Here is a 24734-nt window from a genome sequence, read left to right as displayed (position 1 = left end):
CTAACCATCAAATTTAAAAGTCTTCAAATTAAAAAACAACTGTATACTAATAATTGCTTTTCTTATTTTAATGACTGCATAATTCTGGGTTTCAATCCTGAGAAAATGTGAAGTTTTATTTAGTGAAAAATATAAGTACATCCTGTTAATAGCATAATCAATACATTAAACAAACAGTATGCAAGAGACATAAACAGTATCTTACAAGGCACTTGTATCTATTTCAGATCACTTGTATTTATGTATTTTTTATTATGTGGCTTCAGAAAAGAATGAATCTAAAAATAACATGCAGATTTAGCACTCAGTGGGCATCATAGTAAGACTCATGATGAATAACAGGTGATAGCTGCCACTACTAAATACTACTGCTTAGGATACCATGCAAATGTCTTTAAGACTGTTAAAGCAAGAAATCCAATTCAGCTGGCAAGCATCTTTGGAAGACTGGCAGGAACTTCTAAGTGAGTGAAAGCAGGAATTCCCCTGGATCCTGTCTGATACCTTGAACAATTCTGTAACTGTCACTTAAAAGCCCTAATTGCTATTAAAAACAAAAACAAAATATAAACAAATTAAAAAAAAACAACAACAACAAAATCAACAACAAAATCTTAGATTGCTGCTAGATTTTTAAGATTTCCAGCAATAACTCTCTGGAAAACTCAAACTGTGTCGGAGATGTGAATACGCAGGCCAACAGCTGGATGTTCCAATAGCGTATTATAGTACTTTAAAAGTGTATACACACCCAAGAAAGGAAGAAGAGAAGTATTTCTAGGTTGCACTGAAATAAATCAGACAACGTAGCATAGCTCTAGATAGGTGGGAAATAACAGAAGTAGGTGTAAAAAATAAAACAAAACATGCAATTGTAGTTTACAGAAGTAACCACATTTGATATTTTAATAGTACAATTTGCCCAGAGAGAATAGTAATCACTAGTAACACCATAGTCACATATGAAGGGCATGATAACATCATACCTGCCAATGAGAAGCTCACAGAATTTATAATGCCCTTTATCTGCTGCTATGGTTAAAGCTGTATCTCTCGAAGAGGGCACTGGAGGGGCATTAACATCAGCACCTTTATCCAAAAGAACTCGGCCCACCTCTGCATATCCACCAGAGGCAGCTTCCATGAGTGGTGTGAGGCCAGTCTAGGTTTAGCGAAAAATAAAAGCAACACATGAGAGACTGAAAAGAGCGAAAATGTTTAAAGAACCACCTGGGGAGCAACTTGATATAGTTGCTACAAAGAGTCACAACTAAATTTCAGCACTGACACTACAGCCTGAGTTACAGTGTGATCCAGAAAGATGATTCTACTTAATGTCAATTTATTGTGAAAAAAACTTGCCAAGATGCAAGCACTTGGCATATAACTGACACTAATAAATGTTTCCTCTCTTCTCTTTCATAAAGTATGTATTTTCTAGCTGATAACCCTAGTATGTCATTTTTACCTATAAAAATTTAGTGTTAAAGTATTTTCAAGAGTTAACGCTTGACTGAGTACACAGAATGATTTCTGATTAAATACATATGTAAGATATATGTTACAAGAAAATACTAAAATTATAATTAGCGTAATGCTACTGTACACCTTAAATATCGAAGCAATAAATAAATCCATGTATAAATCTCAGATTTTTCTTACCTTAGCTCTGTGTTCCACATTTGCTTTTCTATCAAGCAGAAGACTAACCACTTCAGTTCTTCCTTGGAAGCAGGCTAAGGTAAGGGCAGTGTTCCGATTGGTTTCTATTTGAGCATTTATGTCAGAGCCCATGTCTAACAGGAGCTTAACAGCAGCTGTATGCCCATTCATAGCTGCTAACATCAGAGGAGAAATGCCCAATTTGCTACCAGTTCTGGGGGTGGAGGTATGGGGAGAACAAAAGGAAAAGATATAAAATTTAAATGTCCCAGAAAAAATTGGATGAATTTTATAGAATTCTATTTCAGGATTTGATTCTTTAGTTTGCAGGACTATTTAAAATAATAATTTTTCTCAGCCCTAGTAAGTCTATGAGATACTACCAAGACTCCATTAGAAATCTTTTACCACCTAGACCTAGACTACTTTCTGTAGCTCATCCAACATAATGACTTGGGCTGAAAAGTAACTATTAAATTATTAAGTGATTATTAAGATGGGCTTTCCATCCTAAAGCATAAAAACTGTGTTTACTTTTAGTACCATAAGAAATAGAGTAAGTGATGGTTTCTCAAGTTCTATATCAATAGAAATAGTTTTAAATACTTAAATAAAATTAATCTTAAAAATCTCTAACAATTTGGATTCTAAACTTGTAATGAAGGCATTTTCTAAATATGGCATAAGAAATACAAGTGTTCTACAAATAGCTTTGTCATAACACTCTTAAGGGGCTTATAGAGAGAGAATAAAACTTGCCTAGAATTAATCTCAGCTCCTGCATTTAGTAATATTTTGATAATGTTCACATAGCCACCAGAAGCAGCCAGGCTTAGAGGTGTGTAATCAGAAACATTCCTGTGCTCTTTATTTGCCCCTCGAGCTAACAACAGCTCCACCACCTGAAAAGAAAAGAGGAAAAGTTGTGTTTTCTTCTTATGGTGAAACAATTTGCAAAGTGTGTATTTCTGATTTATTTTTCTGGTATATCGTATAAGAAAACAGAGGAAAGTCCTTTTTTTAATCCTTTGCACAAAATCAGCTTCAAATGATAGCAAGAGCTCTTACAAGCCAACAGAAAGCAGGCTTTTCAATTAAAATCCATTTTGGGGGGAAAAAATCCATTTTGGAATTTGTTAAAATGGCACAGTGTGTTCATGAAAGACCAGGGTCTCAGATCTGCTGGATCTCAGTGTGTTGTTGTGCAATGCTATCTTAGCAATTAGCATTTCTCTGTTATTTCATCACATAGTGGTAAAACAGAATAAGATTTTTTCATTTATAATGATTTAAAAATATTTTTTTAAACTTATAATCAATAACAATGTTTAAAAACTTGGAATAAAAGTAATATTTATTTTTCCCAATATTTTATGAAAAATTTTAAACATATGGAAAAGCTTAAGAAATTTACATATACTTGCTACCTAGATTTTACCATTAATATTCTACTACACTTACTTTATTACATCTTTCATCTGTCCATTTTCTGATGCATCTCATTTCAAAGTAAAATGGACACCTGCAATTTCCCTTAAGTGCATTAGCATGTGTATCATTATCTAGAATATTACTTGCTTTAAATTTTTTGGGGGTAAAATATATAACTTACAACCAATGCACAAAACTTGGGTGTATATTCACTGAGTACTGACAAATGCATAAAACTAATGTAATTTTTTTTTTTAATTTTAATACTTTGTTTTTAATGGTTATTTTTGAGAGAGAAGGCGTGAGCTGGGGAGAGGCAAAGAGTGGGGGGGGGACAGAGGATCCAAAGAGGACTCTGCACGGACAGGAGCAAGCCCAATGCAGGGCTCGAACTCACAAACCCTGAGTTCATGACCTGAGACAAAGTCAGATGCTCAACAGACTGAGCTACCCAGGGGCCCCTAATAATTTTTTTTTTTTTTTTTTTTATGGACAAAGAGAAAGGGCATGAGTAGGGGAGGGACAGAGAGAGGGAGAGAGAGAATCTTGAGCCCTACATGGGCTCAATCTCACAACCATGAGATCATGACCTGAGGCAAATCAAGAGTTAGACACTTGACTGAGCCACCTAGGCACCCCAAAACTAATGTAATTTAAATCCTGTTATTTATTCATGCCCCTTTCCCAGTCAGTCTCACCTATAGACTAATTTCATCTATCTTAAATCCTCATATAGATGAAATCAGTGTTTGAAAGTCATATGCGGGTATTGCATACCATTCCATTATATGAATATACTATAGGTGATCTATTCTCCTACTGATGAACAGCTTTGCTGTCTCTAGTTTTTGGTAAATTTGAATAAAGTTGTTATGAACATTCCTCCAGAAATACATTTTCATTGCTCATGGGTTCCACCTAGTAGAATTTCTGGGTGTATGTTCAGTTTTATAAGAAATTGCCAGACCTTTTCCTAAAGTGGTTATACCATTTATACTCCCACCAATAATAAGTGAGTCCTGGTTGCTCCACATCGTTGGCAAAATTGGTATTGCCAGTCTTTATAATTTTAGCCATTCTAGTTGGGTGTGTGGTGGTAACCCACTGGGGTTTTAATCTACATTCCCTGATAGCCGAAAAACATTTACCATTTATTTAAGTACTTATCAGCGTCTTTTGTCCATTATGCCATTTAATGCACAAAACAACTCTTTGACACAAGTGCTAGTATTTTCACCTTCATTTTACAAATGAGGCAGAGAAAAGTTAAGGATTGTCCAAGATCATAGCTCTTATCTTGCACTTAGTATTGTTTTTTAATTTTTTTTTTTTTAACATTTATTCATTTTTGAGAGACAGAGACAGAGCATGAGTGAGGAAGGGGCAGAGAGAGGGAGACACAGACAGAATCTGAAACAGCTTCCAGGCTCTGAGCTGTCAGCACAGAGCCCGACACAGGGCTCGAACTCACAAACTGCGAGATCCTGACCTGAGCTGAAGTCAGACACTCTAACGACTGAGCCACCCAGGAGCCCCTACCTTGCACTTAGTATTAGTAAAATATCCTACAATACTAACTAGGAAATAACAAATAAATGTTAATGAACAGTGCTTTATCTTAACATACAAGCTAAAACTTTCCTCATAGGAATAAAGCTGTGACTAATTTTAGATTATGACTTTCTGTCCATCACTTTTTTGCTTTTAGAGCCAGAAACAGTAGGTGGCTTATGTGACAAGGTTATAAACACAAGACCAAAAAATGGTATTAGGCTAAATTTTACAGAGTCCCTTAAGCAAGAAAGTAGAAAACCCTAATCAAATTTCTAAAGTTATTAATTCCATTACACAAAGATAACTGAGCTTAGTTATCTCTCAAAGGGAATGGTCTATTCCCAGAAAGCAATAAATACTCAAAGATTATAGTATGCTGTAGGCTTTAATACTGCTTTGAAAGGAAGGAAATCAACTGACTTCTTTTTTGATTCAACACTGAAAAAATTGTTATTTTATGAAGTATTATTTCAAGCTATACAATGATTGAAAATTTCAGTTATATCAAAATTTTACCTTCATCATATTCCAAAACAGAACCATTTTCATTCCCAACTAAGTTTTTCAATTTAATGTTGTTATTAATTGCAAAATTTTCTGCCATACCATTTCAACTTGAGATTAATAGGAATCTCTACATTTTCTGATGTGGTGGAGATAATTTATCAAATTAAGTAGCTTATTTTTTCACTATTTACTTCCTATTATTTGGGTTAAAATCCTTTCAATATACCAATCACCTCTACTATGGAATGCAGGAAGTTTTGGAAACAATACAAATGTATTCACGTTATCAACCAGAAGGAACAGCACAGTAGAAACACATTCTTTGTTGTCTCCTACGCAAAACATCTCTAGAAAGTGTGTCTAACTATCCACACACCTATAATCTATTCCAAATATAAAGGAGCAAAAATTATAAATTTAAAAATTATAAATTGGCCAAAGCAACAATTGTATAAAAAAAAAAAAAGACTATTATCACTAGGCTCCAATTCTTTTTAATCCACAAGATAAAGGATCACTAATTCCTATCTTTCTATATACATGTACCATTTTATTAGATTTTCCATTCTTTCTGCACAAGGATTATTCTACCTCTTAAAAATCTTTATCTTCTGGTTTACTAAAAACTCCAGTGGGTTTAGCTGACTAGAGTTCGATATAACCTGATGTGTTATGATAGGCAAAGGGTGGGAGGCAGTTTGGTTTTGCACAAATAGGGAAGTAATAACCTACCACCTCCCTGGCCAGAGTAATTTTAGATAGAGTATTTCAGAAGGTATACTGACATAATGGATAGAACAGCCAGTTGAAGGATTTGGAAAAGATATCCTCAAACCAATAATCAAAAGAATAGGGTACACTTCAAATAGAGAACAGGTAACTGGCAAATACAGCCTCAAATATCTGTAGATATAAGAGAGTATAAACCTCTTTCAATTAATCAAAGAACAGAATTAAGAATAGTGGGGAAACTTAGGGAAGGCATAATTCAGGTCTGATAATTAGGAGAACTTTATAATAGGATGGCAAAAAAAAAAAAAAGTAAAAGATTTCTAAACTGAGTAAGACACTGACCTGGTTAACCCAGGGTACTTCCTAAATCTGAGATTCAACAACTCCCTAATTGAAAAGTTGTCAGTCCACAGAGACAGCACAACTGGCTAATCAAAATCCTTACAACTGGATTTAAAAAACAGATTTAAAACATTAGGTTGCCCAGCTGCTCATTAAATGCCAGAAAACACACATGGGTGTAAAGCTATAACTTCTTACGCCTATACCTGATCACACCAGCTGTTCTACTTTCCTTAAAAAAAAATGAAAAGATCATACAATCTTACCCGAGAACCTTTCTTCCAGATTTGAGGAGTGGGGGAAGATGAAAAGAACAACTAAAAACTGAATGCTCTTAATTCCCTACTAATCTTATACATAGAGAGCAAAAGAAGCTGAGCTTAAGTACCTTTCATGCTAGGTACTCTAGGATAGGAAAAGATGAATGATTATAGGCCCTGCTTATGAGGAGTTTACAGATTTGATTGGGAATGCCTTAATCATTTCCTTAGCCTGAATGCAACACACAGGGATTCCTACGGCAGATACTACTTTCAGAGGAACAGAATAATAAACATGATTTTTCTGACACGATAGCTTATGCTAACACTGATACTTGAAATTATTATCTATTAGCAAAAGGACAGTTACTGTGATAAATCCAGATGCCAATCCTCTATTACCATCAAATCATAAAAGTTAAAACATATATTTGCTAAAAACAGATGGACAATTATTACAATGGAGAAAACGTTACCTCCTGCCTTCCCCCAGAACAAGCCAAAGATAGCGGTGTGTCCTTGGTTCTCTCTGACTGGGCTTCAATGTCTGCACCATTGTCCAGCAATATTTCCACAACACCAACATGACCAGCTGTAGCAGCCAAGATAAGTGGAGTAAAACCTAGAGGAAAAATAATGATCTTCTCACTACATGCTAAGCAAAAGAACAATAGTGTTTTCCATTATATCTATCACAATAGGACTAGAAGCAGTATTTCTTCACAGAATACAAATATTCCAGAAAAAAAAAATTAACAGAAGTAAGCCCTACCTTTCTTGTCTCGGTGCTCAATACTAGCTCCTCTCTCTAGCAGTGTTTGTACCAGTTCCTCGTGACCACCAGCACAGGCAAGTGTTAGCGCCGTATCATGATTACTTTCAGTCTATAAAAAAATTATTTTTTGATTAGCTTATTAGATAATTTTCAAATGACAGCATCAATTATATAATATATACTTATACCAAATACAGAGACAGATGTACCATTCTACTGTATCAAACATTCGGGTCTTAAGTTGTTCTTTTTCCATCAGCGGCTAACGTGTGATTTTGTAAAGGCTACAAAATAACATTTGAACTTTATGGGCAATTCTTAAAGCAGGCATGAAGGAAAAAAAAGTATGATTTTCCACCCATATGCTATTTACAACTACATGATTAAATTAAACACTGTTGGACTCACTTTTACTTCTAGCCATTAATGGAGTAGCATAGACAACAGCACAGACAAGATTTGTTTTCCTATCTCAAAGAACCAAAAAAAAAAAGGGGGGAGGGGGCAAACTATTTGAAATGATCGTGTTTAGAGAGGCAGTGCATGGATGGCAGTGATCTCGGAGGACAGAAATGATTAACTCAACTTATTGCCTGGAGTTTCAAGGCTTCAGGGCAGACTGGGTACCCAAACACAGTCTGTCAATCTCCCTGAGTTGAAAAGGCAGAGTTTGGAGAGGTCAGGATGGCTGGAATTCATGGGGCAGACTACTAGAGAGGAAAGTACTACAAGAGTACTCTAGATTATCAACACTAAGTGATGCTCTGCCTAGGAAACAATAAATGATAGTTAAGTTAAATGAATGACAACAGCTATACGGGATTACAGATTCAAAGACTATTACTAATAAAACAAACGACTACATATATGAAATATATATTTATTATGTTTACATATTTATATAACATTTATTATATTTATGTAATAAATACAAAAAGAAATGGCATTTTCTCCCAGAAGGTCAATAACTCTAAAAACCAAACTCTGTCATAAAAAAAAAAGAATAACAAGAGACAAAAGGCAAAATCGATAGAGTCAAGAAATAAGAAAAAGCCTACTAGTCAGTGATGAAGAGGGAGACCGCAAAAGCTGCTCTGCAGAAGAGGCTGGCAGAGAGCAGAGCTACTGACTGCAGAGATCAGGGATGGCCACAAGGGAGAGATGCACCAACTACAACAATGAAGAAGGACATGAATACTTAAATGAGTGACCGCTCTGACTGTGTAATAGTATTTGATCTTCATTTCAGGTTTATAAGGAAGGAATTATTATGTTTGATTTCAGAAAAAAAGAGACAAAGCCTCAGAGAAATAACCTTCCAATGGTCACACAAGCTAATAACTGATAAGGATCGGCTTAAAAAACCAAGGAGATCCTGGATATCGAAATCCTCCTTTCCCCATTATAAAGCAGTCCTATGGCACGGCCAATGGAGGTCAATATAATGTTAAGTCTCTCTGCCTTATATGCTCTCTCTGTTAGTGTACAGACCATCAGAAGAGTCAACTTTATGATGAAGAGTCCACTTTATGATGAAGTTTATTAGGTTTCTAAGAGTTTCTGGGGGTTAAAAGAGTAATTTAGGAAAGCGGTGCCAATTTTAAATAGAAACTGAACAAACAAAATTTGAAAAAGATCAGCATGGGAAATTTTAGTGGATTAGTAAAATATTGGTTTTTTCCCACATTATAAAACATCAGCTCAACTGACATTTATTAAGCACCTTTTATGTTCAAAGTACTCTGTTAGGTACTTCAGGGTTGACAAAGATAAATAAATACAGTCCCTGCTCACTAGGAGCTTAGTGATTACAGCAAAGGGAAAATTTAAGTTCAAACTATGAAAGAAATATAAACAAGGTATTATGAGAGTTGAAGGAAAAATATTTAAAGCTAAGAAAAGAGGGCTTGTCAAATTCCTTGGGGAACTTAAGAGTGGGCAACTTCATTAATATCTTACGATAATCTTCTAAAGACAATAATGAAAGAATTTAAAGATTCTGAAGTGAGGTTTCCACCTTCCTAATACACACCTACACAATCCCCAAACGGTAAGAAACACTATCCTGATTTGTAATACCTCAAGAAACAAATTAACTGAAGCAAAAGTCTGGGTTAAAATTAACAATGATTAATAAGGCAAAGAAAAAAAAAAAAAATAGGTGTTTTCAAGATTACTAATCAAGGAAATAATGATAACAATATAGGTTGATGACTTTCTGAAAGGCAATGTATCACTAAAGTCATGTTATATTACACTGGCTAAGAAGTCACACACATTGTCATGTATCTATATCTAAGAGAAACCTGAAAGGGAGAGAGATGCCCAAAGCTTTGTTAAAAGCTCATTCAGGTCTACATTCTAAAGAAAATTTCCATTTAGCCTATGATACCATAAAATATACAATTTTGTATGTAACAGATGTTGTTATGATGACTCTATTCTTATAAAAATGCTAAAATTATATTCAATGTAAAAATATTATGTAAATTATCAACATGACTATTCAATTATGTAGGAATGAAAAATAAGAAGGAATCATAAGACAGATGCAATACTAATGGAAAAAGCAACTTTTAATGAGCTGGGATATAGGTGAAAAATATACCTGAACGGTCTGTAAAAATAAACAAAAAATAAAAAAGGAAATATATCTATTAATTATACCTACATAATTAAATTACTTTGAAAATTATTAGGACTTCAAGGGCTAAGCTTTTTTTAGACTTCCATAACCTTCATAATCCCAAATCTCTCATTCTCTAAACATGTCAGAGGTAGCACATAAAATACAAAAAAGATTAAAAAAAAAACAAAACAAGCATTTAGGAAGAATGAGAATTATCAGGGAATAATGACAATAATCAGTTAAATAATAAATAACTTGCTTAAAACTTCACATAAACAAGTAGAATGCATGCATTTGAAAGAAGAATGCTTTAATGGCAGCATACTGCATACCACTATTAACTCATTTTTCCTGGTCTCTTTAATATTTCTCATTAAATCATTGTGATGAAACTGTTCTCCATACTGCAAAACCAACAAGGGAAAAATATCCAAAAGATATTTATATTTATCCATTAAAGGCAAAACATAATTTTACATACTTTATCATTTCAGTCCTGACATATAAGTTAAACTTAATGTCTACCCTCTTTAAAAGATAATCATGGATTTATGTTATTTCACACAATAAATACAGAAAATATTTAATTTACCAGTATTCAACTCTAACCTTCAACCAGATGTACTGTTTCATATAAAACCTATAGTTCTTAAAAGTTTCTACATGATTACTAATTTCTGTATCTAACAGTACCCAGATACAAATTTTGTTATGCCATTCCAGCAAAATAAAGATTAGAGCTATGTTATGAAAAAAGATACAGTAAAAGTCTCAAATAATTCCTTCAAACTATCATTTATTGATGTTTCCTAAAGTAAATGTTGATAACAGCACAGTATATGCTATTAAAGTATATTAAATGTTATTATATATATTTTATATATTTACTTTATATATAAATAAATTATATCTATAAATTATATATATAGGTAGATAGATATAACTTAATATAAATATATTAAAAATATTCAGGAAAGGGGCACATGGCTGGCTTAGTCACTAGAGCATGCAACTCATGATCTTGGCGTCGTGAGTTCAACCTTCACGCTGGGCACAGAACTTACTTAAAACAAGACAAAACAAAACAAAAAAACCAAAACCAAAACCAAACAAAACGAATAAAAACAAATATATCCTGACAAACTTGATTCAGTAAAATCATTATGTGAGAGGTAGAGAGCCTGTGGCACATACTTACACACCAAAGGTAATTTTTAGTTATAGAATGTAAGATTTGGGGAACCTTATAAAGAGTGAAAACTCTCATCTTCAGCATTCTTCAAGTTCCAGAAATTGAACATGATTCCTGTTCATCCTTGTTAAAAATATTAGTTTCTGCATATAATGATCAATTAAATGAGTTTAAAGTATGATCATGTGAAGACTCATTAGCATATTTTAAAAGACACTTATACGCTGAAGGTTTAAAAAAATTAACATTTGTTTTGTTTTTCTTTAAATTAAGAATTGACGTAAATATGCCCTATGGCCAAGGAAACATGCTGAAAAGATGCAAAGATGAAAGAAAGAAAAGATGCCATCTAGGTGGTGGACCTATTTTCTATAATCTAATTTACCAGGTTAATATAATTAAAATCAGTGTTCATACTTAAGATAAAAAGTTGAAAAGGAGGTAGCATAGTGCAGTGGTTAAGAGCATAGATTCCAGACCTAGATTGATGGGGTGGTTTGAAACACAGCTCCACCATAAATTAGCTGTTGGGTGAATAGTTAGTATCTCTAAGCAGGAACTTTGTAAACTCTATGACAAGCAGTGTAACTCATGATAGACTATCCCAACTGAAAAACCTCAATATAGAGACCACATATTTAAGAAGAACACAGTCAATCTTTTTACATAAGCATGTCAACTACAATTAACATATAAGATTTTTTAATTAAAAAAAATTAGAAATATTTGTATGTAACTTCTTAGAAATTAACTTATAACATAGCAATAGCTGGTTGAGTAGTATAGTCAGGTAAAATTTCACCACCACTATAACAATTTCAAACTCAATAAAATCATGATCATATGAGGAATTTTTTCTGTGGCTATTTTATTCAAAAGAATTTTTTAAAAAATCCTTTTATATTTGGTGAGGTTTTTAGTTTTCCTTATGGATCAATTCTTAATTCCATATAAAAACTAGAAATTAGGGGCGCCTGGGTGGCGCAGTCGGTTAACCATCCGACTTCAGCCAGGTCACGATCTCGCGGTCCGTGAGTTCGAGCCCCGCGTCGGGCTCTGGGCTGATGGCTCAGAGCCTGGAGCCTGTTTCCGATTCTGTGTCTCCCTCTCTCTGCCCCTCCCCCGTTCATGCTCTGTCTGTCTCTCTCTGTCCCAAAAATTAAAAAACGTTGAAAAAAAAAAAAAATTAAAAAAAAAAAACAACTAGAAATTAGATCTCTGGTTAAAACATAACAGCTATAGGTTACAACATAACAGCCTCAGAGGGAAAAAAGCCTGGAGGAAAATAATGCAAATTCAATCCAGTTCTATATTGCTATATATTATTAAATATAAACCATGTGGTTCATAAATGATTATTTCATAGTTTTTTTAATTTGAAAAAATTTTAAAAACATACTATAGAGTACGGTAGTTAAGGAGGGTGTCTTTGAAGTCAAACCCACCTAAGTATGACTCTCAACCCCATCACTTAGCTAAATGAACTGATCCTCAGCGATATGTTTAATCTCTCTCTTAGCCTTGGTTTCTTCATCAGGAAAATGGTTATTTAAAAGTAGTTACTTCATATATGAGGTCTGAAACTCAGACAATTCCTTAAAATAGCCCTGACAACTTTAAGTGCTTAAAAAAAAAAGTACATATAACTTAACATTTGGAAAGCAAGTAAGAATAGAAATGTAATTCCTTTTTCACAGTATTACCAAGAAACATTTTAATGAAAAGGAAGCATTATTTTCTTAAACATTCTAAAAAAAATTTATTTCTTTATTTTGAGAGAGAGACAGAGTGAGTGAGCAGGAATCCTAAGCAGGCTCTGCACTGTCAGCCTGGAGCCCGAGTGGGGCTCGAACTCATGAACCATGAGATCATGACCTGAGCTGAAATCAAGAGTCAGATGCTCAACCAACTGAGCCACCCTGAAGCCCCAGAAGCTTTATTTTCAATAGGTTGAGAGTATAGAGCCTTAATGGTAACACACACACACACACACACACACACACACACACACACACACACACACTTTAGGCAATTCAGGGTTACAAAGAACTGATCATTTACAAAATAAAAAGTTTTATTATGTATACTGCCACCTTCATCCATGTCATGCCTTCCCCACCTCAGATATATGTTTTTTTAATTAAAAAAATTTTTTTTTAATTTTTATTTTAAGTAGGCTCCATGTCCAAGTGGGGCTTGAACTCACGACCCTGAGAGTAAGAGTCATGTGCTCTACCAGCTGAGCTAGCCAGGGACTCCCCAACCCCAGGTAAAAATCAAAATACAAAACTAAATAAACCAAACAGTTCTCAGTACTGAATAAGGCCATATACCCTTTACCTTATTCAGCAGTCTTCTAAGCTAGGCCTTATCTTAAGCTTTTTTCCAGGACAAAACACAAGCTATCCTCCTCTCTCCAACTTCACTCTGACCTGAGATTACATGGTAAACTAATTTTTTAATTGGGTTTTGTGTTTTGTTTTGTTTTGACTTAGTCCTAAGACACAGACAGTCACTACATGTTTTAGTTGGCGAGATCAGAACTTTCAAAGACAATATAAATGCAATTAAGTATATACGATACATAAATGGAAGAATCTTTTATGTGTAACCCATTATAAATTAGAAGCATAGCTTCTAATTTAAGATTAGAAGAAAATACATACTAATTATAAATAAGTTATTTCTTTTAACAACCTCTTCTAGACTACAGTTAAAAAAAAAGTTACTGATGACCTTGAAAACCAGACCATCACATAATTATCAGTAATAATCTGTATTTGGTATTTTATTTTTTAAAATGTGGATTCGCATTCCTAACTGTGGCTCAGATCTCTGGCTGGAGACAAAACAACCTAAGATGACTTAAGTCTAAGATGATTAATGTTTTTACTGATGATATAATTTTAGTTAAAAACCATCCATCCTGAATTTAGAGCTTACCTGTGCATCAATATCAATGGCAGGGTAGATAGGAAGCATGGCTGAAGGAGAGATGATAGGACTTGGAGTTGGAGTCTGAGGTTGGGAAATGGAAGCAGCGATACTGTGTGTAGGAGTGTTTGACATTGCAGATGCTCTTCCACTGACTGCTGTTGAACAAAATAACTGCACTTAATAAGGATGAAACATTGTTAGGTAACAGTAAGAAATAATTATTAGAAAATATTTAAAGACTTCTTAAAACAAAAGGTCTATAGGTAAACTGTCACAGCACTAATAACTCACTTTTCTGGTTATTTCTGACTTGGGATAACAATCTAAAAATAAAAAGTATATGGAGAATAACCCATTTTCTAAATAATAATCCATGTGAAAACCAAATTCCTCTCTTACAGTATGTAATCATAAAACCTCAATTCAAAATAACCCTGAAAACAAAAATATTCTTATGAATTAAAATTGAATATAAATGCAAATGGATTATAGCTTTTTTTTTTTCATTATAGCTTCTTAATCAGAAAACGAATAAAAGGTAAAACAGTCAAGTTCAGACGGAGGAAAGTGTGAGTTTTAACCTGCCAATGTCACACCTTATATTCCAATGAAAGTAGTATCACTGGGGAGAACCTCACGATAGAATCATTTAAAACACTTCCTACTCTTTTACTAACTGCAGACTGGGGGATGGTAACTTTCTGAATTGTAGTCCTCAGTAGGACTGTATAGTAAAATATAAAAATTTGATCCTCACACAGAAATATAGTTTCCCACATGTAGAATTATTCTGAGGGGGTTAAAATGCCCACCAATCAAACCAGCAATCACACTGACGAGGACAAAATTAAAAGATTAAGGTAGAAATAAATGTATGCACAATCATCCTTCAAATATAGATTATTGTTAGTTCTAAGTATTATTTTTTCCATGATATTATTTTCACCAAAATATGCAAATTAATAAGGGGCTAATTAGGTCAGTAGTTGAGGTGGGAGGACTCCAGAAGTGGTGGCAACTGAGGGTATTTATATTCCCTCATGGATTCACTTCTGGAGCTGATATGTGAACACCAACCCTTTTTCCCCCCTATTAAAAATGCTATAGCACTGAAGTGTGGGCATAAATCTTTGAATGGTCAACAGTAGCATGGATGTGTGTTACCAACATACTTATCAACTACATCAGACAGAAAACAATCATGATTCACAACTGGATCTGAAACCAGGCAAAAGAGGTTATGATCCTGCCAAGAATAAAACTGAAATTGACCTTATTATAACAATTATAAACATGATTGTCAATTAAGAAATCTATTTTACATGAAATCCTTAGTTCAGGCACAAACATACACTATACATTATAGCAACACACATTCTATGATTATACATTTTTAAGTCCACTTAAAAGCTAAAGAAAAAACAAAGAAAGGAAACAAAACAAAACAAAACAAAACACTGTTTGAATCCTTAGGGATCCAGATAAATAGAAAAGGGCATGTACTAATATATTAAATTGATCATCTAATGACCTTGATGTTGTTATTCCATATTGATAGTTTTATGTTAAAAAAATCAAGTTAATTTAAATGTACACATTCTAGATATATCTCAAAACCATATAAAATCTATGGCTCTTAAAATAGATTCCATAATCTCCTCTGATTTGACTGATTTTCACAAATAAAAATGCTAAATACAAAAATCAGCTTAAACAGAATGAACACCAATCTGTCCAAAGAACTGATTTTTATTTCACAATAGTAAAAAAAATCTAAGCTTTACTGGTAAATGACTATATTGTTATTTACATTTTAACTGGAATAAGTTCTTTTAAAGAACACACTAAAATTAGTTTTCTTATTTTGGGTCAAATTGTTTGTTCTTGCCACCTCATCTAAAAGGAGAGGAAACACCAATTCCCTCATTTCATTTCATTTCATTTCATTTCATTTCATTTCATTTCGGGTAGTTACGAAATTGGTTTATTAGAACTAAATACCTGCCTGTCACTCAATCATTCCCTACAGTTAAAAGTAACAACTTATAAATATGCAGGTACCTGAAGGAACTCTGGTATAGATCTTTACATGTGGTACTTCATTTTAGGGTCTGATTTTAGAGAAGGAACACCAGATGCTCTAGAAAAGTTTTAACATTAGGTAAGGAAAGAAAGAACTTGAGAGCACAGCAAAGGCAAGGTGTTAAGACTGGCTAAATAGGGAACTGATTTTGCTCTGACAAGGATGGAGAACAGGCAAGACAGAAGATTTGGGTCAGCCAAGTACTACAGAAAATGAGACTGAATCTTACAAGAGGAATCTAATAAGTTGGAATAAAGAACAAGTTTATTTAGGTTCTTTAAAGAAAAAGAAGAGGTTATGCTGAAGTGGGGAAGGAATACGGCACCTAATGAGGTTATAAAATATTAAGAAACCCAAAGAAAGAAATGGAAATGATCATTAGTCAACTGAAAGAACAAATACTACCAAAGAAGTTGTCTAAAGAAAAAAGTCGTAGAAGTGAGTGCATTAGTATATGTGTATGTTTATGCATTTGCACATGCATGATGACAGGGATGGACTGCAGGTAAGTTGTTGGATGTTTTTAATCCTGCTCTTCCGTCTGGTCATCTCTCCTCTCTCCATATAAATGGGCATAATAAAGAGGCAAAGTATTTTTATAATGGGAAGTATTTATCCTATTTCCTAAAAACTTGTGTGCTTTTGAAATTTTTTTTATATGAAAACACCTGGAACACAAAGGCAGAATTTAATTGTTTTTGTTTGGTAAACCAATTAACAGAAAAACTACTTTACAAACCTCTGATAATTCTGATCAGCATAAAAACTGTACAACTGGCAAATCAAGGTTGATAACTATGCCCAAGAACATCATGTAAATTCTGATAGCATATCAAAAAAAAATTTTTTTTTAAGTATTCCCTGGTAGGAATGTCCATTCTTCATTTAAATAACTTGATACATTTTTTGGTAGTTCAACCAACATAATAGAAAGAAGACCATTATGACCTAGATTAATGGCCATGTAAGTAACACCAAATTTGGGACTTTTGGCTACTGTGCTCCAATCTTCATAAGATACCAATGTTTCTTTAATTCTATTCCCAATTATTATAACCAGCTAATGGTGATTAATAGTAATTTTCAAATCTATAGAAAAATTGTATGTACAATTTTCATAAGATACTAACATTTCTTTAATTGCAATCCCAATTATTATAAGCAGCTAATGGTGATTAATAGTAATTTTCAAATATATAGAAATATTTTATATTTATCACTATAAGAATCTTTACAGTTCTTACTAATGATTATTAGACTATTGCACCTTCTAAGATTAGCAAAGAATTTCATTCCACATATTGTTGCTGGGGTGATACTAAAAGAGAACTAGGAAACTTTAGAGCAATTTGTAAGAACAAAATCTGTCTCATTAGCTGGTGTCTTAATTCCTGAATGTTAGCTAAATATCTCAACACTATACAATTTAATTTTCTTTTATGTTTTTAAAAGATGAAAGATAAATTATATATAACCTCATCATACTATATAATGCTGCCAAAACAGTTTCAAAATTAGAAAACCTTAATCATATAGAAGTATAGAACAAAGAATAAAAAAAGGGGAAGAGAACAGATAAATACTATCAAATTTCAACTACTTGCTGCCTTTTTCTCTTTTCCTTCCTTTTCAAATTTTCTTTTTTATCTTTTTCTTAAATCAAGAAAATTATCCTTCGCAGTATAGCATTCTTATGGCTTAGAATCCTGTAGAATCTCATTCTACTACTTTGTTACAGAACTCACAAAAAGTAAGTACCAAAAACTAGAATCATTAAAACAACCTTCTAAAATATTTCTTCTTGCAATGAAACTAATTATAATGGAATATAATTTCTCTGGCTACACACTGAAAGATATATCATTTATGATACTGTCAGGGGACCACAACTTCCCATAATACAATTAGAAAGCGACTACACATTAACATTCACAGGGGATAAAATCACTGACATACAATCAAACCCTATTTGGTTTGGTTTGGTTTGGTACTTTATTATCGTTGTAAAAGTGTTTAATTTTTTTTTTTTTTAAATATCCATCAGGTTTGAAGTCTGATCCATTAGGATATAAAGTATTTCTGTTCACAAATAAGCTTCCTGATGTGTCCTACTAGTTTTGCACTTCAACTTCTATCAATTTCCCAGTTTAATGGTGTGAATACAGAAGCACAAAAGCCAAAATTCAATCTTAGTATTCTGAACTTAAAGAGAAAAAACAAAATCAAAAACAAAAACTCAAACATCAACCCCACTACTGAAAAAACCTAGATCCCCAGCCTACCCAGCTAAGCCAAAAAGTTTCAGTCACTTGTATTGCATGAGCTAATCTTTAATTCGACCTGTATCCGTCTGAGAACTTCTGAGATTGAACTAATACTTCTAAGGATATACATGGGTCAAGAGTCCAAAAATAGTTCTCAAGTTGGGTAATGGCAAAAAATTCTGGCACACTCTTACTCGCCTTAAGCAAATCATATTTGATACCTGCTCATAACAATATAAACCCACCTGCCATGATGTCATCCAGCGTGTCATTGAGGGTCTGAGCAGGGCTGGCTACCATTAACCCTTGTTGTGTTTCTGTCAGAATTCCTTGCCCCAGCCCTGCCAACTGTGCTTGGCCCAGTACTGGCTGTCCAACTATCACTCCTTGCAGTTCTGTAAGATTTGCGATGGACCCTGGAGGCAAGGGACCTGCCGCCAGAGGCAAAGCTTGAGGCATGGCCAGAGGCTGGATTGGTGCAAAACCCATCTGAGCAGCAGTCTGCTGGGGTTCATCTTTAAGCAAAACGGGATCCACTTGCTGTAACCGTGCATAGTCTCCCTCGGAAAGCTGTTCTCCAACCCCAACAGGAGTTAGCAGTCCCAGATGTTGGCAAGACTGTTGCTGCTGCTGCTGAAGTTGAATTCTTTGAGCTTTAACCTCTAGATACTGCTTTTTTAGCTGCTGCTGAGTTTTCAGTTGTAACTCTCGTTCTACTTTCTGTAGCTCCTCCAAAATCTTTTGTTTCTTCTGAATTTGTTCCTCCCTTGTTTTGTTCAGCTCCTCGATCTTCTCCTTGGTAAGTTGGTCAGCGTGAGCCAGTTCCAAGGACTGCAGCTGTGCATTCTTTTCTATGGCTTCTTTTATCCTCTGTTCCAGTTCTGTTAACTTTCCCTGAGCCTCTTCTACAATGCTCTCTGGAGACTGATTGGTGATGTAACCCTGTACATCCTGGCTGTTTGCTGGCAAATGGCTGCTGGACTTTTGTTTAGAAGCAGCTGTGTGAAAAAGAAACCCCCTCAGAAGTGCACATGAATGGCATCCTCATTACAGAGTTACTGTTGGGAGGTTTAGTGCCAACAGTTATGCACCAAGTTATCATATCCACAGAAGGTGAAAATGCACTGTTAAGAAGTTTAAAAACAAATCCACCTTCTTTATCATAAATATAAAATGTATGTATTTTATGTGCATAGAGAAATCTCTGGGAAATTAATTTTAAAAATATCACATGGCTAAAATTAGACAATAGAGGGATGCAGGTCTGTGAGATCTAAGTGGTGCAATTAAAGTAAAATCTAAGGCTATGTGTAGATACTTCATCTGGTCATAGAGATGTAAAAACTTATCATCAGAACAGAAAAATAATGCTAGATTATTAAGATGTAAGGAAAACTCAGACCTCTAAGTCAAGGTTTTTCCACATTTGATAGTCTATGTCTTTTAAACACACACACATACACACAAAGAGTACCCAAACCACTGAGAAGTACCGGGAAATCTAAATCCAGCTAAAATTTGTCTTTGTTGGGGGACTACCATCTTCAAGACTGATAAAGGCAAGATATAAATTCACATATTCACACAGCTACCTGGCCAGTAGAGATTTGGGATTCAGTTTCCCTGGAAGAAAAGATGCTGGACTACGCCATCCACTGTATCTTCTGACAGCCAGGTGAATAAACAGATCTGGCTATGGGTACAGCAATCAGTTGTTTGCTACACCAACTGAAAAAGGTGCCAAGGCTCTAGACTGGTAGTAGTGACTGTAAAGAGCTGGTGGAAATACTTAGTATTCTTGTTGGTAAAATAATATAGGTAGCTAAAAACCAAAAAATTAAAACCACATTGGTTCTTCAGGTGAAACTTTTTAAAAAGAAAAACTGATTCAAACTGGTAGCTGTTAATGTTTTGGGACATGACTTAAAACATGCATGGTGTAACATCCACAAGTCAAATATGGACCTCAGAGTTCTAGAGAAACAAACAAGCATATCTGAAGTAACTTTCAATTATTGACTGAGAAAGGTAGCCCAGATATAAAATCTACATTAAACCAGTTACTCTAAAATATAGTTTAATTTTGATCTAACTTGTTCATTTTATGCCTTAGATCGCTACAGAAATTTAAGTAATTTACAAAAATGTCATCCAACTATACCCAGCCTAACAGTTTAGCACGAATAGAAATGACCAGTTATTACAAGAAATGGTGGATAATCAGAACTGCATCAGAGATGAGCATCTGAATTTCTCCTGCTAATGCTGACAATTCTAGCATAAATCAGTGCTATTAACTATCTTCTCTCACAGTAACATGCCTTTTTCACTAGTAAAAAAAATTTTTAATTATGTCAACTTAGTAAAATTCACCTTTTGTGGAAAAATAATTATAAATGGCTAGGTTTTTTGGTAATCTTATCATTTTTACCTGGATAACATGTACAAAACAGTCTTCAGAAGTATAACTGACCTTTATTCCTGATGGGAAGAGTAGTGGCAACATTGGCAGGTGGTTTGTCAGGCTCCTGAGGTGGGACAACCATGGGCAGTGCTTGAACTGGTACACGAGGAGCCTAAGACAAAGGAAACAGATTATATCTCTGCTTTTCTACACACTCCATTAAATAACATGCTTTAAGAATAAGTTATAAAGACTTCTTCAAAATATTTGTAATATGGTATTAATCTCAGACACTGATATATTTACTTAAAATATGTTGTTGCCAAATTATTCTCCACAACAGTTTTTTAATGTGCTTTGAATTCAAATGGTTATTCTTGCCATAGTAAGAAAACAAAGCAAAATCACATCTATCTACAATCTGAATATTAAACCAGATTATATCATTAACCATTTCAACTGCATACCTATAAAGAGAACTACATATTATAACAAAGTATAGTCAGATCTGTTTAAACTGAAACTATGAGCCAAAGGAGGATAAAGAAGATATGATATAAAATGCTTTCGTCTTGAATCTTACCCTATTTAAATCGTGGGATGGGGGGGTTAACTGAGTGACATCTGGTGGAGGGGCCGAAAGCAAATTATTAGGATAGTCCAAAAGATAGCAAACAACACTCGTATGGCCACCTTTTGCTGCTTCTATCAACATAGTTGAGCCATCCTAAGAGTGGACACAGAGAGGGAAAAATAAAAAAAAAAAAATAAGTTAACTTATAGAACCATTAAGGATGACAAAGCTAACAGGCCCTAGCAATTCAAATCTTAGGTTTAGTAAACAACACTTTCCTCTAATAAAACAGAAGAAAATGAATATGTTTAGAATGCCATTATAAATTGAACTGGTAGATGATATTTTCTAATGTTCAAGAGTAAAGAATTAATTCACAATGCTACCCGAAACATTTGAGTTACATACTTTTAAACGATGAGTAGGATCTGCCCCATGAGCCAAAAGTAGTTCCACCACTGCCAGATGACCCCCTGCACAAGCCAGGGACAGTACAGTATGGTCATTATTAGCTGTGGTTCTATTCACATTCGCTCCTAAAACAGACAAGACATGGGAAATCATGTTAGGAGATTGAGGTTTCTTAAATTATGGTAAATTTCAAAATCATAAAGAATAGAGAGAATAGCATAATGAATATCCATATACCCTTTACCCAGCTTCAATGATTATAAACACACAGCCAATCTCATTTCACATAAACCCATTATCAATTCTCCTCTCCCATCTTGAATTACTCTAAAGCAAATCTCAGACAAACATGACATAATTTCATCCGTGAATATTTTAGTATACACTGGTAGAAGATAAAGATAAATGTATATATTACTCCTAATGTAATTAGTTTTAAAAAAGTAAAACAAAATTTTATCTACATTTTAAGTCCTTCTCTAGGTATGTAGAGAATTACCAGGGAATAGAAAGTAATAGTACTACTGGCTTCTTTCACTGGGAAATATCTGAGCATGAAAACAGGTACACTGCCCCTCCAATATGAATTCATCTCTGATTTAGACAGTGTGCTAGGCAATGCAGGAAATGGATATAAAATAGCAGAAAGAAAATGGAATCTGATTAATTAAAATTTATCAAAGAGAGGATTGTGATTATATAAATAATTCCATTCTTGAAAATATTATGGTATAAATATACATCACAAATAAGTGTTCAAATTGCCTAAAATAATTTGACCAGTAACTTATTTCTGATTTAGTTTCTTTTGCTATTATTAACAATTACAAACTTGAGATTTCTTTAGTATTTTTGCTAAGAAGGAAATGGTATATATTGCCATTTTAATTGTACATGGCTTGTATAGTCTTTCTTTTATCAATGTTGAATCAACAGTAAAATCTTTCATATCCTATACTTAAGGATATGATGAAATCTGTGGGGCGCCTGGGTGGTTCAGTCAGTTAAGCATCTGCCTCTTTTGGCTCAGTTCATGATCTCAGGTTTCGTGGCATCAATCCCTGCATAGGGCTCTGTGCTGACAGCATGGAGCCTGCTTGGGATTCTCTGTCTCCCTTTCTCTTTGCCCCTGCCCCTGTCACACAAGTGTGTGTATGCTCTCCTCTCAAAAATAAATAAATAAACATTAAAAAAAAAAAGTATGATGAATTCTGCATACAAAACTATTTCAACTTGAACTTACACAGTAAACACCTCACAAATAATTTAAAGGAAGTAATAATATGATACGTTAGTCATTTAAAATGGTTTTTGATATTCAAAGTAGAATTACTGACCATAGATGAAAATCTTCCATGCATTTTGGTATTTATCACATTTCAGTTCTGAATACTTTTTATACCGTATTTATGACCATTTCTCTATATTTTACAAAGAAGGAAACTTAGGCCCAAGGATATGTAGAGTAGAAAAGTGACTTGCCTTTAATTCAGTGGCATAAGAATCCAGGTTTCAGGATACATTATTACATAAACAGAACAGACTTCAAGTTATCTAAACCCTCAAAGTTTTACATAGAGAAATTTTTCTTTATGTAAGTGTTCCTTCACAAGGATGATACTCAGTATGACAATCCTTCATAGTTTGGGACTATGGAACTGTTTGGAGATGCTCTATGCATTGAGGATATTTATCAACCACCCACTCACAAAATCTCAGTAGCATCCCTCCACCAGTCATACCCAAAAATTGTCCTTTACCTCTCAATCTCTAAATATCCAAGGGCAGGGAATAGACACCTTTGGGGAAAAAAAAACTACTGCTTACCCAAACCTACCTTTACTAATTAAGAACTGAACAGTACAAACATGACCAGCTCTTGCAGCTTTCATTAAAGGAGTCCTTCCACCTTCAGATTCATGTTCCTATGTAAAAAACACAGACTTAATTGATATTTAATTGCTAGTGTACAGTTATTCTTTTTCATGAAAATAAAAAGGAAAAGAACTTGACTAATTTCTAAGTCTAAAGATATTAAATATCATGCTTTGAAATGAAATAAATTTAAGGAATACATTTTTAAATTTAAAACTCAAATTAGAAACATGTTCCACAGATATAATTTAAGAACTGAAATTATATTCATGTGATTGTGACACCTTCATCTAAATCCATCTGGGTAATTTTTCCTTCTCTCTCTCTCTACCAAAAGGACTGTGGAACTTGACCAGTGAATGGCACTCTAGCACATCCTTCTCCAATCAGCATTATCCCCATCTACTCCAAGTGATTTTCCTTTTGTAACCTTGCATCCTACCTGTATGAATTTCTGCAAGTACATCATTCCCTTTCTTTATGGACCTCCCATTAAAACCACATTATCTTATATGAAAACAACAAGGCTAGTGACTTAATATCTCAAAAACCACCAATTACAACGTCTTACTAGAGATTTCTGGGTCTCAAAAAATGGAGAATCTATTGCCTTCTTCTTATTGCTGGGTAATGAGAACACTTGGAGAAATTTTCCAAGTTATATTTTAGAATATAAAGATTTGAGTTATAATACATATAATATATATATTTTTTAACACTCACATCTGATGAACAACTTTTGAGTCTTCTCTTAAGCCACACACTAAGTTGTTTGAATTGCAATTAACTAAGCAAGATACATTGCTGTATGTTTCACAGTCACTGTGGTAAACACTGGAAAGCTCAAAATCTAATCTTGAAGAAATAGGCACACAACTAACTAGAGTATAATATGTGCCATAAGGGCTTCAAGAGCTGTACTAACATACACAGAACTGAAAGAGACCACAATAGTAATCCAGTTCCACTCTTCTCCTTCCATAAATGAGGAAAGAGAAGTTAAAGTTGGCAAAACTAGTTAATGGAGGAGTCTGTTTCTGCTTGCCTGTGAATTTTTGTCATAAACTATGAACTTCTACAAGAACACACACTTGCTTGTTAA

At 34.0% G+C, this 24734-nt stretch overlaps 1 protein-coding gene across 6 annotated transcripts in view; it reads right to left on the bottom strand.

Moving 5' to 3' along the window:
* The window catches only part of ANKRD17 (ankyrin repeat domain 17), a 163508-nt gene that overhangs the window by 38272 nt on the left and 100502 nt on the right, over positions 1 to 24734 (bottom strand). For 3 of the 6 annotated variants that reach the window (XM_042984388.1, XM_042984391.1, XM_042984390.1), the window contains exons 11-21: positions 23595 to 23682; positions 21755 to 21882; positions 21356 to 21499; positions 20842 to 20944; positions 18614 to 19366; positions 14028 to 14176; positions 7261 to 7372; positions 6965 to 7110; positions 2422 to 2564; positions 1663 to 1876; positions 987 to 1162 (exon numbers count right to left, since the gene is read on the bottom strand). In XM_042984388.1, the coding sequence (XP_042840322.1) occupies positions 987 to 1162; positions 1663 to 1876; positions 2422 to 2564; positions 6965 to 7110; positions 7261 to 7372; positions 14028 to 14176; positions 18614 to 19366; positions 20842 to 20944; positions 21356 to 21499; positions 21755 to 21882; positions 23595 to 23682 (2156 nt within the window). The remainder of the gene's footprint in view (positions 1 to 986; positions 1163 to 1662; positions 1877 to 2421; positions 2565 to 6964; positions 7111 to 7260; positions 7373 to 14027; positions 14177 to 18613; positions 19367 to 20841; positions 20945 to 21355; positions 21500 to 21754; positions 21883 to 23594; positions 23683 to 24734) is intronic. The other 3 variants (XM_042984389.1, XM_042984392.1, XM_042984394.1) reach the window with 3 other exon arrangements.

This window comes from Panthera tigris, chromosome B1 (assembly GCF_018350195.1).
Source record: "Panthera tigris isolate Pti1 chromosome B1, P.tigris_Pti1_mat1.1, whole genome shotgun sequence".
Taxonomy (NCBI): Eukaryota; Metazoa; Chordata; class Mammalia; order Carnivora; family Felidae; genus Panthera; species Panthera tigris.
This window is presented reverse-complemented; position numbering and strand designations above follow the sequence as displayed.